This window comes from Dreissena polymorpha, chromosome 1 (genome assembly GCF_020536995.1).
Source record: "Dreissena polymorpha isolate Duluth1 chromosome 1, UMN_Dpol_1.0, whole genome shotgun sequence".
NCBI classification, from domain to species: domain Eukaryota; kingdom Metazoa; phylum Mollusca; class Bivalvia; order Myida; family Dreissenidae; genus Dreissena; species Dreissena polymorpha.
Window position 1 is genome coordinate 42,941,564 of NC_068355.1, and position 13,171 is coordinate 42,954,734.

Here is a 13,171-nt window from a genome sequence, read left to right on the forward strand (position 1 = left end):
GGCCAAACAGGGTCCAAGACGGGGTATCAACTTCTTTGCCGACATTCACACGTTATTGTAATCAAAACATCGTGACAATAAACAAGCACGTGCTCCAATTGACCAGTCGCCAAATTATCGATCGCTCCGCCCACATAGTCACGTGGTCTAGTGATTAGAAAACTCCGACAAGCAGATCGCAATTATAGCGGATTACGTGAGGGAAATTCTATATCTGTAATGATGTATTATGCTCTTTTCTATAAAATAAATTATTAAAGCCGCACACTTATCTAAACTGCTTTGTAAAACGTTAATACAATTATAAAAACTTTAGAGAGAAATGGCGTAATCAAAATAAATGAGTTAACGGCAGACTGACTATCAGAAACGTTTCTTATACATATTATATCGGGAGGTGATGAGAAATCCGTCGTAAAAATGAGCATTTATTTCATATTGATTTTGAACTTGTATTCAACCGTCTGACAGTGAACCCGGTGGCTATTCATATATAATTTTGAAAATATTTTTATTAAATTCAAATGACATATCCATATCATGATGGGTTTTTTGTTTATTAAAAATGTTTAGATCTTTGTTTTATTGTGTTATTTTTAAAAAGACACCGATTTTTTTTATTTAGATATAAATTAAATTTTTATTGTAACCATAATTTAATACAGGCCTGATTTCGTGGTTTCATTAACAGATAGTCTAATATGCATTTTATTACATTTATGTTTAATGCGAACCTGATACATTTCACTATCAAAAAATGAAATGTTGGTATTACGGTGCTGTTCACGAACATTCGAATTGAATACATTTAGCATATTATGCATTTGCTTATTTATAACAAGATGGCCCTTATGTGTTAATTGCAATTTTCACATTTCTCCAGTGACAATGTATGTTGTTTTAGAAATGTTGTTGTTGTAATATAAGCCGTACATTTTACACTTGAAGTCGCTTTAAGCTGGCTAAGCCGCGTTGAAATCACCTTTTTGTTGTTTTTACTTTAGTTAAAACAATATTTAAGTTAACAATTTATAATGATTTCCCTTGTTTATGATCCACAGAAAATACATATATAATTGGAAATCATTTAAGTAATTAAATAGTTTTCTTTTCTTGTGTACAGTACCTAACAATGCCTTAATGTTCCTTCATTCTGAGATCCACGCAACATACTGTTATTTATTAATCATCGACAATTACGCTGAGATTAATAAGCACGTGTGGCAATTATTATGTTGCCCAAACTGCTTAAAAATATTGTGCATCAAACGGTATAACACGTTTTATAGAACACACACCTGGTGTGGTTAAACTATTTATTGTGTTTGTTTTCTCATTACTCGTTCATATGTTCAAGAAAAAAAGATAAAATAATAACCCTTTATAAAGTATGTATAGCACCTACAATTTTGAATAATGATCGAATAGTAATGATCATGCATTTGATATAAAATCTGTGTAAACTCTTAAAAATTACGTTCATTCCATATGGACAACACGCTTTGTTTGTCGGACAAAATGGCGGCCAGATAAGCGTTGCTGAGGGGTGTGTGAAAAATCGATATCTGATTGGCTGATCGACAAAATGTGGGCGGAGTTGGCGACTGGTCAATTAAGCGCGGTCTGCCTAACCGTGAACAGCAAACGTGTTAAGATTGTCGTCTGCTACAATTCATCAACACACATCTACTGTGAGCCTGCGCCAATTGTATTCGATAGGAGGCAGAGCGTTATTTTAATCGACTGCTTTAATATGAGACTGCGCCAATTGTATTGGATAGGAGGCGGAGCGTTATTTTAATCGACAGCTTTAATATGTCACGGGTTGCTATTTTCAGCGTATGGCCAATTTTCAGGAAGTACAGTGGACGTCATGGGGTTTTGTAATCGGCGTATGGAAACAATTATCGGGCGTAATATACGGCCGTACGCCGCTTAGTGCAAGCCCTGTTTTAAATTAATTTTTATTAACTTAAAACTGTTTTGCATTAAATTGAAATCAAATCAATATTTTACAGATACAACTGTTTTTTTTTTTTAATTTAATTACGCGTAAAAATAAATGTTTTGATATAATTGAATTATGCATGAAATGCACAATTTCCACGTGAATAACATCGAGGTTTTCATCAAGTCTCCTATGTAACTGTGCACGATTGTATCCGGACCGATTGGTGTTACAAAGCCACTGAAATTATCGATTGATATTGACACATGGTTATTCACGCATGACGTATTCACAACCGCGCGAATCTTCGCTGATAAAAGTCGGCTTAGAAGCTTGGTTAAGAGGCAATTAAGATGTTATCAATAAGGTCGCGCACGCCGGAAAACAGGGCGGCGGCCTTTGAAAAGGGCAGCGTGGCGCTGATTTGCTTTGAAAGGGGCAGCGAGGCGCTTCAAAAAAGCGGCGTGGCGCCGCGCCACGCTAAAACGGCCTGGATAAAACACTAACTGTCCCTTGACATATTGCTTTCATATTTTGCATACTTGTTTACCAACATGACCCCAACCTTTAAACAAGAGCAGACAACTGTATCAAGCATTTTGACAGAATTATGGCCCCTTTTATACTTAGAATATGAATATTATTGATAAATCTATGTTAAAGTTTGACAAAACAACACTTACCTGACATACCACAATGCACTCCAACCAAACCATCCCCCACGCCCCCCCCCCCCGAACTCCCCCCCTCCCCACAAAATATTTTTTTCTTCTTATTTTTGAAAGATCATCTATTAAATGATCACACACCCACATTATAACCCCCTCTCCCCCCACCCCCCCCCCCCTAACCCCCCCCCCCAAAATAAAATAAATAAATAAATAATTTTGTTTTCTTATTTTTGAAAGATCATCTATTATATGATCACACACCCACATTATACCTCCCCCCTCTCCATGATTGCTTACGTTATACTGTCAAGCACTCGAATAGTCGAGCGCGCTGTCCTCTGACAGCTCTTGTTTAAGGGAATTATTGCCCTTTGCATAGTAATTCTTTGTCCTTGTCTATCTCATAGACTTATTCCCTGGACATTATGCCACTTCTTTGAATTTTGCAACCTGAATTTTTTTCCTTTTTATGAAAACAAAATTTTAATGTGTTGTATAAGTAACTGTTTCAGAGAAGAAGCAATCAGGTGAACCAGTTATTTTATTTTGTAAATTTAAGTAAATTTTATCCATAAGATGCCATTCAAAACGATCTTAATATTTCATCAGGCTTCCAATGACATCCCTATGCATAGGACATCATTTTTTGCAAGTGATCATTATAAACATGTTTGTAAAAAAACAGTAAATAAAACACTGCCCTTTGTTACCTTACTGAAATGTATTGCTTGTTTGAAGGTCCAAACTGTCTCATCAACAAGCTTTATTGGATCAGCTGGAAAGAGAGCGGACAGAAAACTCAGAACTGAAAATTAAAGTCACAAAACTAGAAACTGAACTCAGCAGTTACCTAGGAAATGAACACGATATGACAGACGACAATATACGACTGCGGAACCAGGTGGAGCTGTTCCGTGAGGAGTTACGGCTGACGAAGGAGCAATATCACAAGGCCCATGATAATCATGAGATGATCTTGGCGCAGTCCAAGTCTGCGCTAGTGGATGAAAAAACGCGTCTAGAATTGAGGGTTCAAGAGCTAGAGGACAAACTGGCAGATGCAACAAAAAAATATGCAAAGGCTGTATCAGTGTATAAAAAGGTACAGAATTTGTAATTCTCTTTAAGTAATTTTTACAGGAAAGAAAATCTTAACAAGTTTGACATCCAGAAAGGATTCCTTGGGATGTTGTGTGTTTTCCTGTTTGAGGATGTGTTCAAACAATTTGGTTGGTTTCTTTTCATGATATATTGTATTTTCTTCAATGTTAAAGGTTTTCTTTTATTAAGTTTTTAATGGGTAAGTAATACCCATATATTTTGCAACAATGAATCATTTGATTGCTTTCCATGTAATAAGAGTACATCATAAAATGTTTGTTTTATCTGTTACATATGAGCTGCTCTCTTTAAAAATGGGGCATCTGAACTGGATTTTCATTTCGACTATACTTCCTTTTAATGAAAAATTCCATAAAAGCATGAAGGGTATATCCTGATTACCATGTGAAGAGCGCACAGGCTAATCTGGGACGACTTTCTACACTTTCATCAAGCTCGTTTTATCAGAGTGCCGCTCGTATTCAGTGTGTTATTTCAGTACAAGTCTCGTAGCAGCCATGTGTTACATATTCAGTGTGTCATTTCAGTACAAGTCTCGTAGCAGCCATGTGTAACATATTCAATGTGTCATTTCAGTACAAGTCTCGTAGCAGCCATGTGTTACATATTCAGTGTGTCATTTCAGTACAAGTCTCGTAGCAGCCATGTGTTACATATTCAGTATGTCATTTCAGTACAAGTCTCGTAGCAGCCATGTGTTACATATTCAGTGTTTAATTTCAGTACAAGTCTCGTAGCAGCCATGTGTTACATATTCAGTGTGTCATTTCAGTACAAGTCTCGTAGCAGCCATGTGTTACATATTTAGTGTATCATTTCAGTACAAGTCTCATAGCAGCGATATGTAACATATTCAGTGTGTTATTTCAGTACAAGTCTCGTAGCAGCCATGTGTTACATATTCAGTGTGTCATTTCAGTACTAGTCTCATAGCAGCGATATGTTACATATTCAGTGTGTTATTTCAGTACAAGTCTCGTAGCAGCCATGTGTTACATATTCAGTGTGTCATTTCAGTACTAGTCTCATAGCAGCGACATGTTACATATTCAGTGTGTTATTTCAGTACAAGTCACGTAGCAGCCATGTGTTACATTTTCAGTGTGTCATTTCAGTACTAGTCTCATTGCAGTCATGTGTTACATATTCAGTGTTTCATTTCAGTACAAGTCACGTAGCAGCCATGTGTTACATATCCAGTATGGTATTTTAGTACAAGTCACATAGCAGCCATATGTTACATATTCAGTGATTTATTTCAGTTCAAGTTGTGTATCAGCATGTGTTACATATTAAGTGTGTCATTATAGAACAATTCTTGTAGCAGCCATGTGTTACAGTACAATTCTTGTAGCAGCCATGTGTTACATATTCAGTGTGTTATTTCAGTACAAGTCTTGTAGCAGCCATGTGTTACATATTCAGTGTGTCATTTCAGTACAAGTCTCGTAGCAGCCATGTGTTACATATTCAGTGTGTCATTTCAGTACAAGTCTCGTAGCAGCCATGTGTTACATATTCTAGCAGCCATGTGTTACATATTCAGTATGTCATTTCAGTACAAGTCTCGTAGCAGCCATGTGTTACATATTTAGTGTGTCATTTCAGTACAAGTCTCATGGCAGCGATATGTAACATATTCAGGGTGTTATTTCAGTACAAGTCTGGTAGCAGCCATGTGTTACATATTCAGTGTGTCATTTCAGTACAAGTCTGGTAGCAGCCATGTTTTACATATTCAGTGTGTCATTTCAGTACAAGTCTCGTAGCAGCCATGTGTTACATAGTCAGTGTGTCATTTCAGTACAAGTCTCATAGCAGCGATATGTAACATATTCAGTGGGTTATTTCAGTACAAGTCTCGAAGCAGCCATGTGTTACATATTCAGTGTGTCATTTCAGTACTAGTCTCATAGCAGCAATATGTTACATATTCAGTGTGTTATTTCAGTTCAAGTCTCGTAGCAGCCATGTGTTACATATTCAGTGTGTCATTTCAGTACAAGTCTCATAGCAGCGATATGTAACATATTCAGTGGGTTATTTCAGTACAAGTCTCGAAGCAGCCATGTGTTACATATTCAGTGTGTCATTTCAGTACTAGTCTCATAGCAGCAATATGTTACATATTCAGTGTGTTATTTCAGTACAAGTCCCGTAGCAGCCATGTGTTACATATTCAGTGTGTCATTTCAGTACTAGTCTCATAGCAGCGATTTGTTACATATTCAGTGTGTTATTTCAGTACAAGTCGCGTAGCAGCCATGTGTTACATTTTCAGTGTGTCATTTCAGTACTAGTCTTATTGCAGTCATGTGTTACATATTCAGTGTTTCATTTCAGAACAAGTCACGTAGCAGCCATGTGTTACATATCCAGTATGTTATTTCAGTTCAAGTCACATAGCAGCCATATGTTACATATTCAGTGATTTATTTCAGTTCAAGTTGTGTATCAGCATGTGTTACATATTAAGTGTGTCATTATAGTACAATTCTTGTAGCAGCCATGTGTTACAGTACAATTCTTGTTGCAGCCATGTGTTACATATTCAGTGTGTTATTTCAGTACAAGTCTTGTAGCAGCCATGTGTTACATATTCAGTGTGTCATTTCAGTACAAGTCTCGTAGCAGCCATGTGTTACATATTCAGTGTGTCATTTCAGTACAAGTCTCGTAGCAGCCATGTGTTACATATTCAGTGTGTCATTTCAGTACAAGTCTCGTAGCAGCCATGTGATTGAGAACCTCAAATACAAGGCTCAGATTCTGGAGGCAAAAAGGGAGGAAGTGGAGCTGGAGAAGAAAGCACTGCAGTAAGAATAATGTGTCTCAACTTTTCTTATTCTTATAAATTCTTTATTGCCTATTCTTCCTTGAACAAAACTTGAACATCTCTATTTTCACCTATTAAGACTATTTGCGCCTCAGAGATGGTGGCCTTGCTCACATTCAATGTCTTATGTATGCTCCAGAAAACATTTATGTACCTCTATCTGCAGGTCATGTGTTCCTCAGGACACTTACAACACCCTGAAGAAGCAGTTGAAGGACCTGCACCGTCGCCATGTGGAGTTCAAGCGCGTCATCCTCTCGCAGGGCGTGCAGCAGGTCAACATCGGGGACATGTCCTTCGCCTCCATCAACATGGACGCCTCCTTCCTGCCCAACTACAGCTTTGCTGAACAGGTATGCAAGTAGTGGCGGCTCAAGTGTGTTAGTCTTGATGTCACAATTTGTTGTGTTTTTTTGGTTTGCTAATATTTTCCTCTTCCACAAACTCTTTGTAAATCTTTGGTTAGGGCTAGAATCATATTCAGGCCTTTTCCTGGCTATTTTGGGAAAAATCGAATTTCGATTTGAGACTTTGTACACTCAAACAGTCTAATGATTTGGGAAAATTGAATTACTTTGTTAGATGTATTTGAAATAAAATTGAGATATAATAATCATAAGACACTTCTATTGAAAAAGTTTGTTTTTTTGTTTAACTTTGGATTATTTTTTACTTTTTTGCTAAGGGAATGGGTCCTTTTTAACTGACCCTTAGATAGGCCAGTAAAAAGCCTGAAAACTGTTGAGGTCCAGCATAAAATAATTGTTTGTTAATATCCATTTATGCAGGAATTTGCAAAGAATCAAAATTTAATATTGCATCAACGACATTATTTGTTAAGAAAAAAGATATCCTTTTACAAAGTATTTCTTGATTTAATAAAAGATAATTTAATGTGAGTTATCTTGGGACCATGGTTTTAACAACGATTTTTTTGTTGTGATAAACATGCTTTTTACCAAGGAAAGTTTACATAGGGTCTGTTATAGTGTTGTACTTTCTAATAATAGATAACATCAAAACTCGCCTGAATAGATGAGAAATATTTCATGAGACAATGTAGTTGATTTGATTGTGTTTGCATGCTTTCTTAGTCATCCTGCTCAGTATATTTAGCTTTCATAGATTATCATCATTATCTTGTGAAAAAAAACTGTCTGAACTCAGGTCTTCTGTCATTAAAGAAATATTTATAGATAAGAGTCAGAGCAGGTGTAAGTATAACTTGTTGTAATTTAAGTTGTTATTTAGTAGTTTATTGTTTTTGTTAAAAAAATCAGTTTTATATTTTCTAAAAAAAAATCATTAAGGGGTACTTCTCCTTATATCTGAATGGTTCCCTTAAAATTGACAGTTAGTGAGTGTGAAAAAAAATAGTATCTCATACTCAGTTCCTTTCAAATTGTTAAACACTACAGACTGCAGATGTTGTCATAACATTAATTTATAACTTAATTGTTGTGACCTCTCATCCGTCCACTGTTACTGTACATTTATTCACTGTGCACATTATTATTTATCATATTTATCCTGATTTGTTTTCTGGCACATTTCTTTTAGGCCTGGGTAAGTGTCTTTCTCTACCCTATTTATCTGGTGTAGGCCATTCTAACATTTGATTGTTATCTCTCTGTGTTATCTTATACTAAATATTTTTGCATGCAATTCTCATTGGAATTTGCATGGGTCTAACTAAAAAGTCTTTTCATGTTGTGCTTACTTATTATAACCCCCATCAAAGAAGAGGGGGTATATTGCTTTGCACATGTCGGTCGGTCTGTCCGTCCACCAGGTGGATTCCGGATGATAACTCAAGAATGCTTGGGCCTAGGATCATGAAACTTAATAGGAACATTGATCATTATTTGCAGATGACCCCTATTGATTTTCAGGTCACTAGGTCAGAGGTCAAGGTCACAGTGATCCGAAATAGTAAAATGGTTTCCGGATGATAATTCAAGAACCTTAGGCTTAGGATCATGAAACTTGATAGGTACATGTAGATTGATCATGACTCGCAGATGACCCCAATTGATTTTTCAGGTCACTAGGTCAAAGGTCAAAGTCACAGTGACCCGAAATAGTAAAATGCTTACCGGATGATAACTCAAGAACGCTGATGCCTAGGATCATGAAACTTTGTAGGTAGATTGATAATGGCTGACAGATGACCCCTATTGATTTTCAGGTCACTAGGTCAAAGGTCCAGGTCACGGTGACCCGAAATAGTAAAATGGTTTCCGGATGATAACTCAAGAATGCTTATGCCTAGGATCATGAAACTTCATAGGTACATTGATCATGGCTCGCAGATGACCCCTATTGATTTTCAGGTCACTAGGTCAAAGGTCAAGGTCACGGTGACCCGAAATAGTAAAATGGTTTCCTGATGATAACTCAAGAACGCTTATGGCTACGATCATGAAACTTCATAGGTATATTGATCATGACTCGCAGATGGCCCCTATTGATTTTGAGGTCAAAGGTCAAGGTCATGGTGACCCGAAATAGTAAAATGGTTTCTGGATGATTACTCAAGAAGGCTTATGCATAGGATCATGAAACTTCATAGGTACATTTTTCATGACTCGCAGATGACCCCTATCGATTTTGAGGTCAAAGGTCAAGTTCACGGTGACCCGAAATAGTAAAATGGTTTCCGGATAATAACTGAAGAACGCTTGATCATGACTCGCAGATGACCCTTATTGATTTTCAGGTCACTAGGTCAAAGGTCAAGGTCAGGGTGACCCGAAATAGTAAAATAGTTTCCAGATGATATCTCAAGAACCCTAATGGCTAGGATCATGAAACTTCATAGGTACATTGATCATGACTGGCAGATGACCCCTATTGATTTTCAGGTCACTAGGTCAAAGGTCAAGGTCACAGTGACAAAAAACATAATCACACAATGGCTGTCACTACAACGGAGAGCCCATATGGGGGGAATGCATTTTTTTCAAACAGCCCTTGTATTAACAGTAAGAATACTGGTAGTTTTTTACAATTTAAACTTTGTATGTCTTGAAAAATGTCTTGAAAAAAATAGTTTTATTGAAGATGTTTGTGTAAATTTAAGCTTAATTACATTTTACTTAAATAACTGAGGATAGTATATAGTAATAGTATGTGATAAATAAAATCAGATACTGATAAAAAAATAATAAGTGTAGTCACCTGACAGGTTTGTTTGGGTGTCGTCATGTTTAAGCTTGTTCTAAATTGTTAGTAATTGGCTTGTTCACCTTGTTGACTCATGATGATGCAATATTGTCAGAACATGTGTCCTCATACATATAGCTAACCTACTTTCAGTATGTCACATGCTTACAACTGATAGCACAGTTACGCACGGTCATAAGGCTGGCGTAGGTTGGTTCAGTTATCAGAACACTTAGTCATGCCATCAGCATGCTGTTATCTTAGAGTCTTCATGAGTCATGACTTGTCGGTTGCCTATCTTGAAATGATAATCATCTCATAGCAATTGATAGTAGATAATCAGCACTTGTTCATCAATTGTAGTCATCTGCAGTCTAATTTCAACTAGGTTTTAAATGAAGTAGAAAATCCTGTTTAAAAGATTGGTGTATGGTGGGTGGGCATGTGCTCGGCATCAAACAGGTGGTTACTGGACATTTAACTGTAGATTGCAATAATCAATCTTGGTTAAACTATCTGCTTTATAATTAAAGTTTTGAGGAAGATATTCCACTCAAATTACATATGAGTCGTGTTCTGAGAAAACCGGGCATAATGCACGTGCCTAAAGTGTTGGCCCAGATTAGCCTGTGCAATCTGCACAGGCTAATCAGGGACAACACTTTCCGCTTTTATGACATTTTTCGTTTAAATGAAGTCTCTTCTTAGCAAAAATCCAATTAAGGCGGAAAGTGTTGTCCCGGATTAGCCTGTGCAAACTGCACAGGCTAATCTGGGCTGACACTTTACGCACATGCATTATGCCCAGTTTTCTCAGAAGGCTACTCATATGTAGGTAGCTTACATGAAGACCCTGCTTGGGATTTGTATTTTGGCCAGTCAGAACATGATCTAGGTCACTGCTACTAAAGCTCAATTGGTCATTGTGGGCCCATGTACTACTCAAAAAGTACCCAATCAATTATGCTTCCTATAAAGCTCTGACACTGATGATATTGCTGGATACTTTCAGCAAACCAACATCACCTAACTTCAGTGGAACTTGACGTTTACCTACTTTTGGCATTAGTCATATTCAGAAGGCCCAAAATCTGTGTTCACCTAAATAATGCACAATAATGCTTCCTACAAAGCTTTGATACTTGCGTGGATCATGTTTTTGAAGCCATCAACAAACCCACATCATCTGACCTCATTTTCACCTAGTCATTTACCTACATTTTGGACTTTGACTTATTCATATTAGCCTATGAAACAATACTGGCATGGCTTCCATTGGCAGTATATGCATTTATTGAACACAGCATCTTGTTTTCTGAAGACCAGCAGGTATAGTCTAAACTTGATATGCATTTATGGTAGTAATGTGTTTGTAGCTTATGTTCAAAGTAATTGTTCTTTTTATTGCAACCTAGAAATGTGCAGTGGATGACGAGTAAGGTTTCTTTTATTAACGGTTTGAACTATTTTTGGACAAGAATGAAAAAAGTATATGTAATTTCAAAAGTTAAATCATATGAATTACCACAAAATAATTTATGTCCCAGTGGTATGTTAATTTGTCTTTATCGGCATGTCAGTATGCTTGGTTTGATTAACAGTTGAAACAGGTTTAGTCAAACTGCTTTGAATCACTGGCCATTTTCATATGTATGTCTTCTATGTATTTGTAGATATAATCTACTTGGAATCAAATTATAGTGAACTGTTTTCATTCTCTGTCCTTCACACATGATGTATACTACTTATCTATAACATATACCCAGACTGTCACCTTTCCTGCATGATCCTTCCCACACAACTCACAGTGGCTTTAATCACATTAATCAGAACTTGACTATGTTCTATCAGTATTGACTATGTTCTATCTGTATTTTACTATGTTCTAGCAGTGTTTGACTATGTTCTTTCAGTATTTACTATGTTCTATCAATAGTTGACTATGTTCTGTCTGTATTTAATTATGTTCTTGGAATAATTGACTATGTTCTATCAGTATTTAACATGTTCTATCAGTATTTATTATGTTCTATCAGTATTTCAATATGTTCTTCCAGTTATTTTGCAAGTGTATGTCATTGTGTATATTATATAGCCTGCTATGAACTGCTTATCTACCTAACTATTTAATGAAACTTAAATTGTTTCTGCATAATGAATTTTTAGTAGCCTCTAATAGTTTACAACCAATCCTTTTGTGTTTGTAATTGCAACATTTATTTTTATGTCCCCCACCACTATAGTGGGGGACATATTGTTTTTGCCCTGTCTGTTGGTTTGTGTGCTTGTTTGCGTAAAACTTTAACATTTGCCATAACTTTTGCAATATTGAAGATAGCAACTTAATATTTGACATGCATGTGTATCTCATGGAGCTGCACATTTTGAGTGGTGAAAGGTCAAGGTCATCCATCAAGGTCAAATATATTGCTTCAAAGCGGCGCAGAAGTGTTTCGGACAAACACATATCTTGTTAAAACATAAAATTTACTGTATTTATATGAAAATTAAAATACTGTACTATTATTATTTTTTTTATTCTTGAAGAGTAATGTAAAGTTTTGAATTCCATTTAAAATGGTCATTTTTATTTTAAAAATATATTATGTGATTTATTTTTCCAAAGGCACATTTATATTTGTCTTGTTCGCTAAAAAGAGAATGTCCTATGGGACTAAAAACTTTTTCAAAGCTTAATTTAAGCTAAGCATGAATCCTTTCAGCCAAAAGAAATTGAAGTTCATATGTAACAAGGGTTTATACCCCCACAAATGAAGTTTAGGGGGTATATAGGAGTGAACTTGTCTGTCAGTTGGTTGATCTGTCGGTCGGTCCGTATTAAGTGACCGCTCTCTAATTTAAGTTGTTTTCATCCGATCTTCACCAAACTTACTAGGTCACTGGGTCACTTAGTGCGTTTTAAACATTCAGCATGTTGTCCACTCTCTAATTCAAGTAGTTATCATCAGAGCTTCACCAAACTTGGTCAGAAGTTGTAGGTAGATGATGTCTAGGCCAAGTTTGAACATGGGCCATGCCGGGCCAAAAACTATGTCACGATGTCACTTAGTGCGTTTTTAGCTCACCTGATTGCTCAGGTGAGCTTTTGTGACCGGTCTTTGTCCATCCGTCTGTCTGTTAACATTTGCTCGTAAACACTCTAGTGGCCACATCTTGTCCCATCTTCATGAAACTTGGTCAGAAGCTTTGTCCCAATGAAATCTCGGCCGAGTTCGAATTTGGGTTGTGCCGGGTCAAAAACTAGGTCACTAAGTCAAAAAAAAGAAAAACCTTGTAAACACTGTAGAAGTCACAATTCATGTCCAATCTTCATGTAACTTTGTCAAAATGTTTGTCTTAATGATATCTTGGTTGAGTTCAAAAGTGGTTCCGATCCATTGAAAAACATGGTCGCCAGTGGGCCGGGCA

General features: G+C 36.5%; 1 protein-coding gene across 9 annotated transcripts in view; it reads left to right on the forward strand.

The window, feature by feature from the left end:
- Positions 1–13,171, forward strand: part of LOC127878273 (centrosomal protein of 83 kDa-like) — a 45,881-nt gene that overhangs the window by 28,837 nt on the left and 3,873 nt on the right. For 5 of the 9 annotated variants that reach the window (XM_052424803.1, XM_052424795.1, XM_052424850.1 and 2 more), the window contains 4 exons: positions 3,358–3,721; positions 6,457–6,557; positions 6,744–6,930; positions 7,774–7,791. In XM_052424803.1, coding sequence (XP_052280763.1) covers positions 3,358–3,721; positions 6,457–6,557; positions 6,744–6,930; positions 7,774–7,791 — 670 coding nt within the window. Of the gene's footprint in view, positions 1–3,357; positions 3,722–6,456; positions 6,558–6,743; positions 6,931–7,761; positions 7,792–8,137; positions 8,554–11,157; positions 11,178–13,171 lie in introns of those variants that run through there. The other 4 variants (XM_052424817.1, XM_052424830.1, XM_052424824.1 and 1 more) reach the window with 4 other exon arrangements.